Here is a 12,506-nt window from a genome sequence, read left to right as displayed (position 1 = left end):
TGATCTGACAGTCAAGTTCTACTATTTTAATGTCACTTCGTGAAAATTTTCATTAATGTCATCAAACATTTTACTATTTCAATAATTAATGGAGTCTATATTCTAGAGAGGAAAAAGTATAAAATACACACAAAAGTGAGGAATAGTTAATAGTTGATAAATCCACACAAATTACTATATAGATCCTTAATATTTACCTGAAACAAAACTGATTAAGTTCAGAGTAAATAAATAAAATTTAAAAGGCTGAAAATATAAACTACTTTTTTTCACCGTATTACGTGCAAGGCTGAATTGTTGCGTATTTGGTTATATGTCCTAAGTAAAAGTTTTCATCTAAAATACAATTCAAAAATGTTATGGGTTATAACATCCTATTGGCAATTTACGAACTCCCGGTTGCAAGTTTCATATATCTTTTTAAAGAAAAAATGCACATTTCATATACTTTTATATATCAAGGATCCCATCTAAGATAGATATAAGTATTATTATTGATAATCAAACAACATAAAGGAAATGTCAGAAAACAAAAGACAATTTGATTATGCTACATTAGGTCTTCTTTCTCCAATCCTTGGAGGTAGGAATTACACAGAAATGATGATCCTTAAAAGACATTCAGACAGAGCATCAGTATTCTCTAGAATAAATTTAAATCCTTGGTGTTTTTGTTACATTTTTATACTTCACAGATTTTTCCAAAGATGTTGAAATAGTACTGCTCATATTAACTTTTTACATATTTAATATTAGAGCCACCAATGTGCAGTGACTTTTGGCAGCTACATTTAGTAATTACTACCTAGAGAGTAGTAAATTCATTTTCATTCCTAACCTTTGAAGAGAGAGGAAAAACCTATAATTATGTAAAGATAGACAAATTAATGAAGTTATTTTTGCCAGAGCAGTTTTGCTTTTACATATTCAAAACATGTGAGAAATCCACTGAGATTTTTTAGGTATGTTGACGAACAATAAATTTTACAAAGCAATGCTAAGTATTTTTACAGTCTGTATGAAATGTTGATATAATAAAGACTTACACAGCGTACAAATTATTAAAAGAACTTACATAGCCTTCACATTTTTCTATTTGCCGTATCACTTGAGCCAACTATTCTATAACCAAATTATTCAATTATATCAAAAAAAATTTGTAACACAAAACTGTTAGGATTAACATAAGGAATTCAGTGGAAAACCTGAGATGTGAGGACTCTGAAGTGAACCAATTTATTTTTTACGAAAGGGAATAATCACAAAAATATACATTAAAGTCAACTGGTATAAATGTTATATGTCGGACCTCTCAAATGTGAAATGTAGAGAGAACAGGCAAAGGGTCGATAATCCCCCAAAATTTCCTTACAAGAAATACAGAGAAACATACATATAATTAAGGGTAACGATTCCTAACCAGCTAACAAGTTTTTTTTTTTAAGTACTGTTCTAAAGAATTTTTCATGTTAATATTATAAATTTGATTTTAATTTCTAACTGAATTATACTCTCATCATTACTTTTTACCTTTACTGCCTTAGCAGTTTCCAAGGATTGCTCTGGAGGGATTCCTACTTCTCGGTCTCTCAGCAATTGCTGAATAAAATATGTTATATCTCGTCCTGCGATGGGAATGTGCTTGATACAGCTGCCAATCACATACCCTTCAGCCTAGACCAAAAAAAAAGTGTCAAATTTACCGTCAATGTTTTCAAAATTAATATAATCTAAATAATTAGCCATTAAAGACCAATATCTCAGGTTAATGTATTTGTATTCTCAAGTATTATTTTATCCCAGGAGAAATCTTCCAGTCTTTATCCCTAAACGTTTTCTTATCATAAAATTTATAATATTTATGAACAAGAATGGCTAGCAACTTACACACACACATATTCTCCCACTGATAAGAGTTTATAACCAAGAGTGAAATGATGCAACATCATAGAAATAATGATTTTCAGAAGTATGAAATGTTTTAGATAGCAGGCTTTGATGAGATATGATTTTTTAATCTTTTATAATTTCAATAGAAATTTAGATTGCAATGTAGGAAAGCTGATCATTAACTCACAAAGTATCATTTTTCCTAATGAACCAGGTACCAATGTCACAATTCTGAGACATTCCATCATAATGCCAAATAATTAAATTCTGCAAAATGAGTTCATAAATTTACTGATATAAGTCAGAAGTACAAAAAATAATGCAGCAAAACTAAATGTAATGCATTAACAAAGAATATCAAGGATGTCCTGATGTGCCCATGACAGAATATTAGGGATTGGATTCATCCTCTCACTTTAAAGATAAAACAGGACTAATTATATGAAATAAAGGTTTTCAGATATTGGAAAACAGGCAGAAGAAGGTAGTGATCGCTAAGAGAAGGGAAAAAAAACAAGGTAAGTGCTACAAACATCTCATTTCACAGCCTAGGGAAAGTTCCCAGGCAACAATAATGGGAGGGAGGGAAAACCCAGAGTCTGGTGGTCTCATTAGCTGAGGATACAGAATTTAGATTTCAGGCAGCTCAAGGTGGCTACAGTGTGCAAGTAAGACTGCTAACGTGGAAAAAGCTGCACTGACAGAGAGCTTTGGAGATCTGAAGAGTTATCACTTTAGCTGACTAGTAATCATCACATGCATGTGAGAAAACCATCAAGGCCAGAGGGAAAAAACCTCTGCAAAGGAGTGGGCAGCAATTCCTAAAGCTCATACATAGCTGGAGTAGTTTATGTTCCCATTAGCCAGAGTTGAAAGACCTCAAACATAGAGCACTGAATTCTAAGAATACTGCCTCAACTCCGAGGACAAAGGAGACCTAAATAAAAGGTTGTTCTGGCCATGTTTAATAATGTTTTAAAGGTGCCGCTGAAAGAATCAAACTGATTCCTAGGAACTTAATTGTGTCCCAAGAAAAAAACTTAAACTATTTAAGGATATTCTGGAGCCCTGGGAGTCCAAAAACCCAGTACATAACAATGTGAATATATGGAATAGTACCCAATCAAAAATTTTAAGTAAGGAACCAGGAAAATACAACCCCTGACCAAGAGAAAATTCAATCAATGGAGAACAAAACAGAAATGTCAAAGACATAGAATTAGTAGGCAAGGACATTAAAAGAGGTAATATAATAAAGACTGTATGATCAAGAAGATCAATGGAAACATGAGGAAGAGAGAAATGGAAGATATAAAAAGACCCAAACAGAACTTCTAAAGAGAAAAACAATCTGAAATTAAAAATACATTAAATATAATTACAGATCAGACAGAAAATTTTTAAAAAGTGAACTTCAAGACACAGAAATAAAAACTATCCAAAATGATAGAGGAAAAAAGGTTAGAAAAAAATGAACAGAGCTTCAATGAATGAGACAACTTAAGCAGCCTAATGTATATGTAATTGGAATTCCCAAAGACAAGGAAAGACAGAAAAGATATGTGAAGAAATAATGGACAAAAACTTTCAGATATCATGAAAACTACAAATCCATAGATCCAAGCAGCTCAATGAACCCCAAAGAGGAAACAACAAAGAAAACCACATTTAGGTACATTACGATCAAATTACTGAAATCTAGTGAACGAGAAATATATAAGAATATTTTGAAGGTAGCCTGACAAATGTTTCATAACATTACATTCAAAGGAACAAACACTGAAGTGATAACAGACTTATTTTCAGAAACAAAGCAAGCCAGAAGACAGTAGAACTACATCTTTATAATACTGAAAGGAAAAAAAAATTGTCAACCTAAAATTCTACACCAAGTAACAATACCTGACAAAAAGGAAGGCGAAATAAAGACTTTTTCAAAGGATGCACATAAGTTGAAAGAATTCATAGCCAGCAGATCAGCAGTGTAAGAAATATTAAAGGCCATCACTCAGGCATAAGGAAATGATGATAGATGGAAATACGAACCTTCACAAAGCAATTAAAAGCACTGAAAATGGTATGTGGATAAATATAAAAGAATTTATCTATTTTTCAAAATCTCTTTTCAAGATGACTATTTGCTACTTGCTGACTTGTGTCCTGCCCCTCCCAAAATTCTTATGTTGAAGTGCTGATCCCTAATACCTCAGAATGTGACTGCATTTGGAGAGAGGGTCTTTAAAGAGGTACTTAAGTAAAAATGAGATGATTAGAGTGGGCTATAATCCAATATGACCAATGTTCTTAAATGAGCAGATTAGTACACTGACACAGAGGAAAGCCTATGTGAAGACACATGGAGAATAAAGCCATCTGTAAGCCAAATAAAGGAGGCCTCAGAAGAAATCAACTCTGCCAACACCTTTTAGCTTCCATCTCTGTGAAAAAATTAATTTTCTACTGTTCAAGCCATCCAATCTGTCGTACTTTGTTATGGCAGCTCTAGCAAAATTAATACACTACTTACAATAACTATTGAGTTATAACATGTAGAAGTAAAATGAATGACAATGACAGTACAGACCAAAAGAGAAGTACACTGTTGTATGGTTTTTATTTATGTAATAGTTGAATATTATTTGTAATCAGACTGTGATAAGTTGAAGTTGTTTACTATAAACCCTAGAGCAATTGACCACCAAAAACAAGCAACTGACAATAATAAAAATGTACAGCATGGTTAGTCAATAAAGATATAATGGAATTATTAAAAAAAAATCCATTAATTCCAAAGAAAGCAAGAAAATAATGATGAGCATAAATTTGAGTAGTCATTCTGAATCTATGAGGCACAAAAAAAACCTCATTTGTCATTAAGATTAGAAGCACAAAGGTCTTGGCAGAAAAATGCTCAAATAATCCATCTGATGAATTTTTCTTAGTATGCTTTACTAAATTCAAACCACAAATCATAATCATATCTTGAGTTTTTATTAAAAAAAAAAAGATTCCTCCGAAGTCATTAAGGGCCACATGCTTGCTTACAACTAATAGCTATTTAGTTAACCTACGCACCCGTCTGAAATCTATTAATTAAGGGTAAGAGAGACTATCAACTGGCTAACAAACACAGACATATCCAAACTGGAAAACAGAATTCCATGTTTAAGAAAAGAAAGTCATACATATTTCCACTCCAGACATACCAATTCATCATTTCCTAATTAGGAATTAGAAGCAAAATATTTCTAATAATTTTCTAATTATTTTCTGATTAGAGAACAAACCTACAGCAAAAGAAACATTTTGGAATTTGTTTATAAACTTTTAACAATAACTTAAACAAAATACAGCTATAGCTGAACAAATGGCCAAATTATAGCAAATTTTTAAAGTATAATATTTAAGTTTTTAAAAAGTGGTATTAATTCATATAATTTAACTTTGCCAGAGGTTATGTGATGTCCTGTTCAGTAATTTTAAAATATCCTTACCACAGGAATGACATGAGTGACACCGTCTCCACTGTCTATTACCGTACCAGTCAATGTTCTTTCTCCTACTTGTCTTGAGGTCCAGGAAGCAGCTAAGGCAAGAACAGCCTTGAACAAAATGAAATAAGACAGGCAAAAAAAAAAAAAAAAAAAAAAAAAGACAGAGTTAAAAGGAAAAAAAGTATCTTATTGGAGTACTTTATTCAATTTTAAACACAGTATCTCTGGAAAGAAAATGCACAAAATTAATTTACATTATGCAATCAAATTTTCACATCCTACATTTTATTAAGATAAACTTATAGGCTTGTATTTTCTTTTAGGGGCATATTTATAAATATTCCATATTTCAGTGAGGGCCATTTTTCTTCAAAAGCCAAAAAAATGGAAGACTAAGGAGAAATTGTACAGTACTAAAATTGCTAAGATTTAAACTCTGTTTATATGGGATAGCCTATTAAAAACAAAGTAGGTAGAGAAGCAAACAACCAATCACTCAACCACAAGAATTATTCTATTCATAGATGGCTATAAACAAGTATCACTCTTGTAAGATTAGCTCTAATTTTTCTAAATGTAACATGCATTTAGGAATATGTAACACGTCATTTATCCACAGAAAAAGCCAGTGCATACTTCCAAATACCATGATTTAATTAGGAAACAAAGTTGATATTTTCCTATGAAAAATCTTGGTGTGGGCAATAAAGTCTTTAAAAAAAAGTTTGCAAATTAAGAAATTAACATAACTAGCTCATTTTTTAAAATATAAATTTAATATAATACAAATGTCCAATAAGATATATGACTAATAACTAAAAATAGAGCTAAACTGGCTTTATCTACATGAAATATAATAGCTAAAAAGGATCTAGAAAGATATCTAGGCCAACCTCCATTTTTAACACAGGATCACACCATATATCATTGAGAGCTAACAGAACTATACAATAGTTTATATACTTATTAAGCATTTGTGAATATGCCATGTATCACATTTACTATGAGGTTAAAAAATAAGAGGTGAGTTCTGATCTTCAAGGATGGGGCAGAAGCTGTTTTATACAGACATATACACAAATTAAGTGAAATAAAAGCCAACAAGGATTTATGATATATGGGATACAGAGGGACACAAAGGAGGTGGTCAAATATACCAAGTAGTAAATCAATCAAAATAGACTATAAAAAAAGGACACAATGAATGTTACATGGATAAATGAATATATATATATATGTCTTGACATGGAATAAACAGTAAGTATTCTCTTATTTCTGTCCTATGAAAGGCCTTGAATTATCCAAAAACCATTAACTTATTTTCTTTAACATTTCTTTTGCTGAGTAAATAACTCCATTTACTATAACACAATTTCTAAATTATTAATTCAGGAGAGAACTATGATATACTTTCACATTATGAAATATAAATATATTTAAAGAATGAATTAAACCAGGTTAAAATTTAAGAGTCAAGTTTATCTTGACTTATAAACTTGGTTACCTGCACAGCAATGTACAAGCCTGGAACATTGAAGGACTCAAACATTATTTCAGCAGTGTATTCCCTGTTTTCTGGAGTATTCAGTGGAGGTTCAGTCTATTAAATTGAATAACATTTTAAACACTATCAGATTATTTTAATAACTTTATACACAATTTAAAATGAGAAATTATTTCAAAGTCATTAAACTTACACAAAGACCAAAGAAAACCTATAGAGAACTCAAACAAATCTATACATATAAGAAAACAATATGGTTATTCACATTAAAAAAAGAAAAGAAACTGAACTCCTGTGTCACACCACTTATAAGGATTAAACGTTGAGAAAGGGCAGGAGGGAGGGAGAAAGGGAGGAGACCCAGTCAAATCACCTTTAAACATGGTAATGGCAGACTTTGAGCAAACATACGAATGCTCTTTGCTAGTGGGAAGAATCCTCATCTATGCAATGTTTACAGCAGGATGTACCTGGTCTGCCTACAATTATAGTAAATAAGCCAAGATTCTACAAATGTATTGCATAGCTTACTGGAAAATGTGATGTAAGTTACATAACTGTTAAGAGCATAAAATGGAAATGTTTGAACAGTTCTCTTCAGTTTCAGTTATGTGGCTGAGTACATCACTTAGAAACCTGAGGGTTAAGTCTGAGGCAAGAAATAACCTAGGACTGAAATAATAGGCAAGAAATAATCCTGGACTGCATGTTTCGCCTATGCCTTATGATTATTTAAATCATTTAAATTATTAAAGTTTGAAATTGGGTAAGACCTCTGATTCTTATGAGTCTGTTTTGACAATCCAATCCTTGTTGTTATCTCAAGTATTTAAACTTCAAAGGCAAAACTTTTAAACTTAAGAAATATAGAATTACCTTTTTGACCTTCAGTAAGGCATGATTCCTTAAATTTAAAGAGCACAGATTGCCCATGGAAAGAAAGAATGATAAAACTTGAATTCATCACAAATTAAATCTTTTTTAGAAGTTTAAAAGACACTGTAAAGAAAATTTAAAAAAAAAACAAAACACTAACCAGGAGGAGACATTTTCCACATGTAAAACCTTCAATAGCTAAGCTGCCTGATATGTTTAAAATTATTTAGAAGAGTTCAGGAATTATGTTTAAGAGTATGGAGATATTTAGTAATGGGTACATACAAAATTAAGCAAACTAAAAACCCAAGGCAGAACTATGAACTCCAAGACAGAGTTCTACATAAAACATAATCAGAAGATTTCACAAAGAAAACATACAAATAGCTAATAAGTACATGAAAAAGTGCTCAATATGATTAGTCATCAGGAAAATGCAAATTAAAACCAATATGAGAAATCTTGCCCACCCACCAGAATGGCTAAAATTAAAAAGACTGACACACCAAATGTTGGATAAAATGCAGAACAACCAAATTGCAAATACATTGTTGGTGGGTGTGCCAAAAGGTACAACCCCTTGGAAAAAGTTCTGAAAGTTTCCTATAAAACCAGTCATGCTCCTACCCTCTGACCCAGCAATTTCATATCTAGATATTTACACAAGAGAAATGAAAACATATCCACAAAAAAACCTGAATAAGAATGTTCACAATAGCCAAAATATTCCTAATGGTCAAAAACTGGAAACAGCCCTGGTGATCATCAACAGGGAAATGGCTCGTGAGGCATATTCATACAACAGAATACAACCAGCAACACAAAGCAACACGTTACTGGTACATACAACAACATGAATAAATCTCAAGATTATACTAAGTGAAGTCTTATCAAAGAGCCTATCTTGCATGATTCCATTTCATGAAATTCAAAAGTAGGCAAAATCTGTGCTGGAGAAAATCAGAACAGTAGCTGCCTCTAAGGCATGGGGACAAGAATTAACCAGAAAAGGGCATGAGAAAACTTTCCAGAAGGAATGCTATCTCTTGATAAGGGTTTCGGTTACACAGATGTATGCATCTGTCAGAATCAGGAGATGGACAAACTACACCATTCATCCCACAGGCCAAATCCGGCCTACCCCATTTCTGTAAATACAATTTTATTGGAACACGACGATACCCACTCATTTAAGTATTATCTACGGCTACTTTCCTGCTGTAACAGCAGAGCTGAGTAGCTACAACACACACCATAATGCCTACAAGCCAAAAATATTTGCTATCTGGTCCCTTAGAGAAAGTTTGCCAATGCCAGATCAAAAGCCCTAGAATGGTAGGATTAAGATTTACGCGTTTTATAGCGTGTACTTTTTCTATAAAAAAATAAACACTGTAAACAAATATGAATTCTAGTCAATGATGTATGTGTACACTAAACTATTCAGGGGTGAAATGACTCCATCTGCAACTCATTTTGAAGTGATTAAAAAATAAGATGGAGTGATGGATGGATAACCCAATAGATAGATGTCATAAAGCGATTATAGTAAAATTAATCATTGAGTCTAATTTGTGGGTGTTCACTGTATTTTCAACTTTATGTTTACAGTCCAGCTATAAACAATACAGATGTACCTAGTTTTACTGAGCTTCACAGATGTCTTTTTTTGTGGGGTTTTTTGTTGTGTTTTGTTTTGTTTTGTTTTGTTTTGTTTACAAATTAAGGCAAGACGCTCAACCAGCAAAAAGATTTCGACTCGCTTTATTGCAGTGGTCTGGAATCGAGCCCACAATATCTCCAAGGTATGCCTGTATCTACAAACTGCCATAATATAAAATACTGATTTAACCAAAAACTATGATATAACTATACTACACGGAGGAGGAAAAGATAGGGATTTCGTGTTAAGGAAGGGGGGATAAAAGGAAAAAAAGAAAATCCTCATCTTTCCTGCTAGATAGTACAGAGTGTCTAATATTTTAAAAAATAAATAAAAAATAGAATATATTGTTCAAATTTATGAAATACTACTCAGAAAAACTCTAAAAATTTAAAATGTTTGCCTCGGAGAATATGAATCAAGGGTTGGGAGAAATGAGAAGGGCAGCGCTATTTTGTTTTAAATCTTAACAGCATTTGATTTTTTTAAGCTATGAATAAAGCTATGCTTTGGTTAAAACAATAAAAATAAAAAAAAACAGTTTAAAAATTAAGTTATATTGCACTTTTGCTACCAAAAATTACAAATAAAATAATAATCAGACTAGCTATTTTTAAAAAAGGGAAGTGTCATTTTCCAACTTTTTTCTGAACCTTAATTACTATTGCTATCATAAAGATTACATTTTAATTATCAAAAGAACTTCTTAAGTGACTAAACTTCAGTGCTTCAACATACTACTCGTCTATGGGAACCCAGAACTAGATGGTCTTAAAAGATGATAGAGCTTTCTAAAAAAGTCTTTTAGACATATGACAATTTAATAAACAATAAAGTATTTTTATTGTTGAGTAAAACAATAAAGTATTTTTATTGTTGAGTAAAACCTGGTAAGTACAGATCTGATGAAAACAATTCTCATTTTCTTCAAAGGTTTTCTCAGTGAAATTACAATTTGTACTTACCAAAAGAAAATAATGGTCTTCAGGTTCTGCCCTTAAATATTTAAAGATCACTTGTTCCATAAACCTTTCCATCAAATCCCAATCTTCAACTATACCATGGCGGATTGGCCACTATTAAAACAAAAAATAAAACACAAATTAAATCTTAGTATTATCAATAATAAATAAATCTACCAAAACTTTAAATCCCAGGGGAAATGAGATCATTAGTGGATATTAGATGACGATAGCATTGCTTCGGTGTGATAACTATACTGTAGATCTTTCTTAGGAGATGCATACATAACTAGAGATAAATAAAATGATTTCTACAACATATTTTCAGATGGTTTAATTTAAAAAATATAATGCAAACATCAAAAATGTAAAAAATTGTAAATTTTCAGAAATCCAGAAAGACCAGTATAATGGTCTTTCTGGATTTCTGAAAATTTTGTAATAATGGGAAAACTTAACCCATTAAAATTAAGCCTATAAAAATTATAGTTTATTACAATTTCTTATTTTCTAATTTTTAGCTCTTTCACAAATACTTGTTGTGTGCCTAATATATAAAGCACATTTGGTAAGAGTATAGCAAAAATAATCATAAATTAAGCATGTAAAATTTTATAAGAAAAGTTGTAAACATTTGTACAGAACCATGCTTCTAAAACTGAGCCCCAGGGTACTGCAGCAAATTCACAGAGACAACACAAAGTATTTTAAATTTTCCAGGAAAATACAGTGATACTCAAAATCAGTTCAACACTGCATATCTACTAGTTCAAGGCAGTTAGTTTCAACATTAGGTCATACTATATTCCTTTCAATAACATCCCTTCTTTGAGAACCTGGGTTGCCAGCAGTTGCTATGATAAAAACCACGTACCTCCCCCAAAAAACCCATGTAAAATAATAAATGATGGTGGTGATGTGCAATCTGATTCCAGGTGCAAGAAGCTGTGAAGTGCCTACAAGGCACATGCATCCCAATAGTAACTGTGATTATTTAACAATTAAATAAAAATATTTTCCTTTCAAATAAGTGTCCTTTTTTCTCAAACAGCTACTAAGTTGCTTAGACCTAGCTACTTAATAAGCAGAACTGTTAGATGTTTCTTTTGGTCTAGATGGCACTACAAAAAATCTTACTGAGACACTAAAGGCACTGAGAAAGCTTGTGAATCTCTGCAATTAAATACAGTTCCACAACACACATAACTAATAAAAGATTAGTACTCCAAATATATAAAGAAGTCCTTAAATAAGCAAACAAAAATTTAGGCAAAAAAGTTTAAATATATACAGAGGGTACCAAAAAAATGTATACACATTTTAAGAAAGGAAAACTACATCGATATATACCGATAACAAAAGATTACAAGTCACATTTGACTTCTGCAATTACAAGAGGTGCTCAAAGTGGTTACCATCAGCGTCCAGACACTTCTGATGACAGAGAACTACTGCTTGAGCAACACTGACCAGTGTCCACTTGTATATACTTTTTTGGCACCCCCAGTATATAACAAAGAAACAAACAAAAATATATAGTTCCATATACACAGTATATACTCAGTACCTGTAAAGGAGTAAAAGGCTGAAAGAACAAGTAAACACCTTGTAGTCATTTACTCAATCATTAAACCTCTTACCTATTAATCCCTAAAATCCACATCTCACCCTAGCCTTCCACATACTTTTTAAGGCATTACACTATGACTTCTACTCCTCGTTTAAGTTAATAAAAAATGTACTTTACTACATCATTCATTTTAGTACAATATTGGAAGTGCACATATTTCAGTGTTCTAAGTGTTAGTTTATGGTTCACCTATTGTGAATCATTGGCATAAATGCTAGGTTTCATTGCCACAAATGAACCTCCTGCCCACAAGAAACTCAGTCTAGTGAAAGAAATAGATGCAAATATTACAGCGTATGTTTTTAAAGAAATAAAGTACCCAGGACAAGATGACGAACTTGGCTTCTGAGGGAAAACAAGGCGGCTCATATTCCTATATGACTGAGGTAGTCATATCTAAGCTGAGTCATAAAGGAGCAACCTTGTCGATTTTGTTTTCTTGGAGGAGTGGCAGGGAAGAACATGTAGATAGCAAATAGAAAAACAT

General features: G+C 31.9%; 1 protein-coding gene across 1 annotated transcript in view; it reads right to left on the bottom strand.

Moving 5' to 3' along the window:
- Positions 1-12,506, bottom strand: part of ACTR3 (actin related protein 3) — a 54,772-nt gene that overhangs the window by 14,043 nt on the left and 28,223 nt on the right. Inside the window, exons 4-7 of the mRNA XM_033112325.1 lie at positions 10,393-10,503; positions 6,889-6,984; positions 5,385-5,492; positions 1,531-1,674 (exon numbers count right to left, since the gene is read on the bottom strand). Coding sequence (XP_032968216.1) covers positions 1,531-1,674; positions 5,385-5,492; positions 6,889-6,984; positions 10,393-10,503 — 459 coding nt within the window. The remainder of the gene's footprint in view (positions 1-1,530; positions 1,675-5,384; positions 5,493-6,888; positions 6,985-10,392; positions 10,504-12,506) is intronic.

The sequence above is a fragment of the Rhinolophus ferrumequinum genome, chromosome 8 (assembly GCF_004115265.2).
Source record: "Rhinolophus ferrumequinum isolate MPI-CBG mRhiFer1 chromosome 8, mRhiFer1_v1.p, whole genome shotgun sequence".
Taxonomy (NCBI): domain Eukaryota; kingdom Metazoa; phylum Chordata; class Mammalia; order Chiroptera; family Rhinolophidae; genus Rhinolophus; species Rhinolophus ferrumequinum.
The sequence above is the reverse complement of the archived record's forward strand: the minus strand, read 5'-3'. Positions and strand labels throughout refer to the sequence as shown.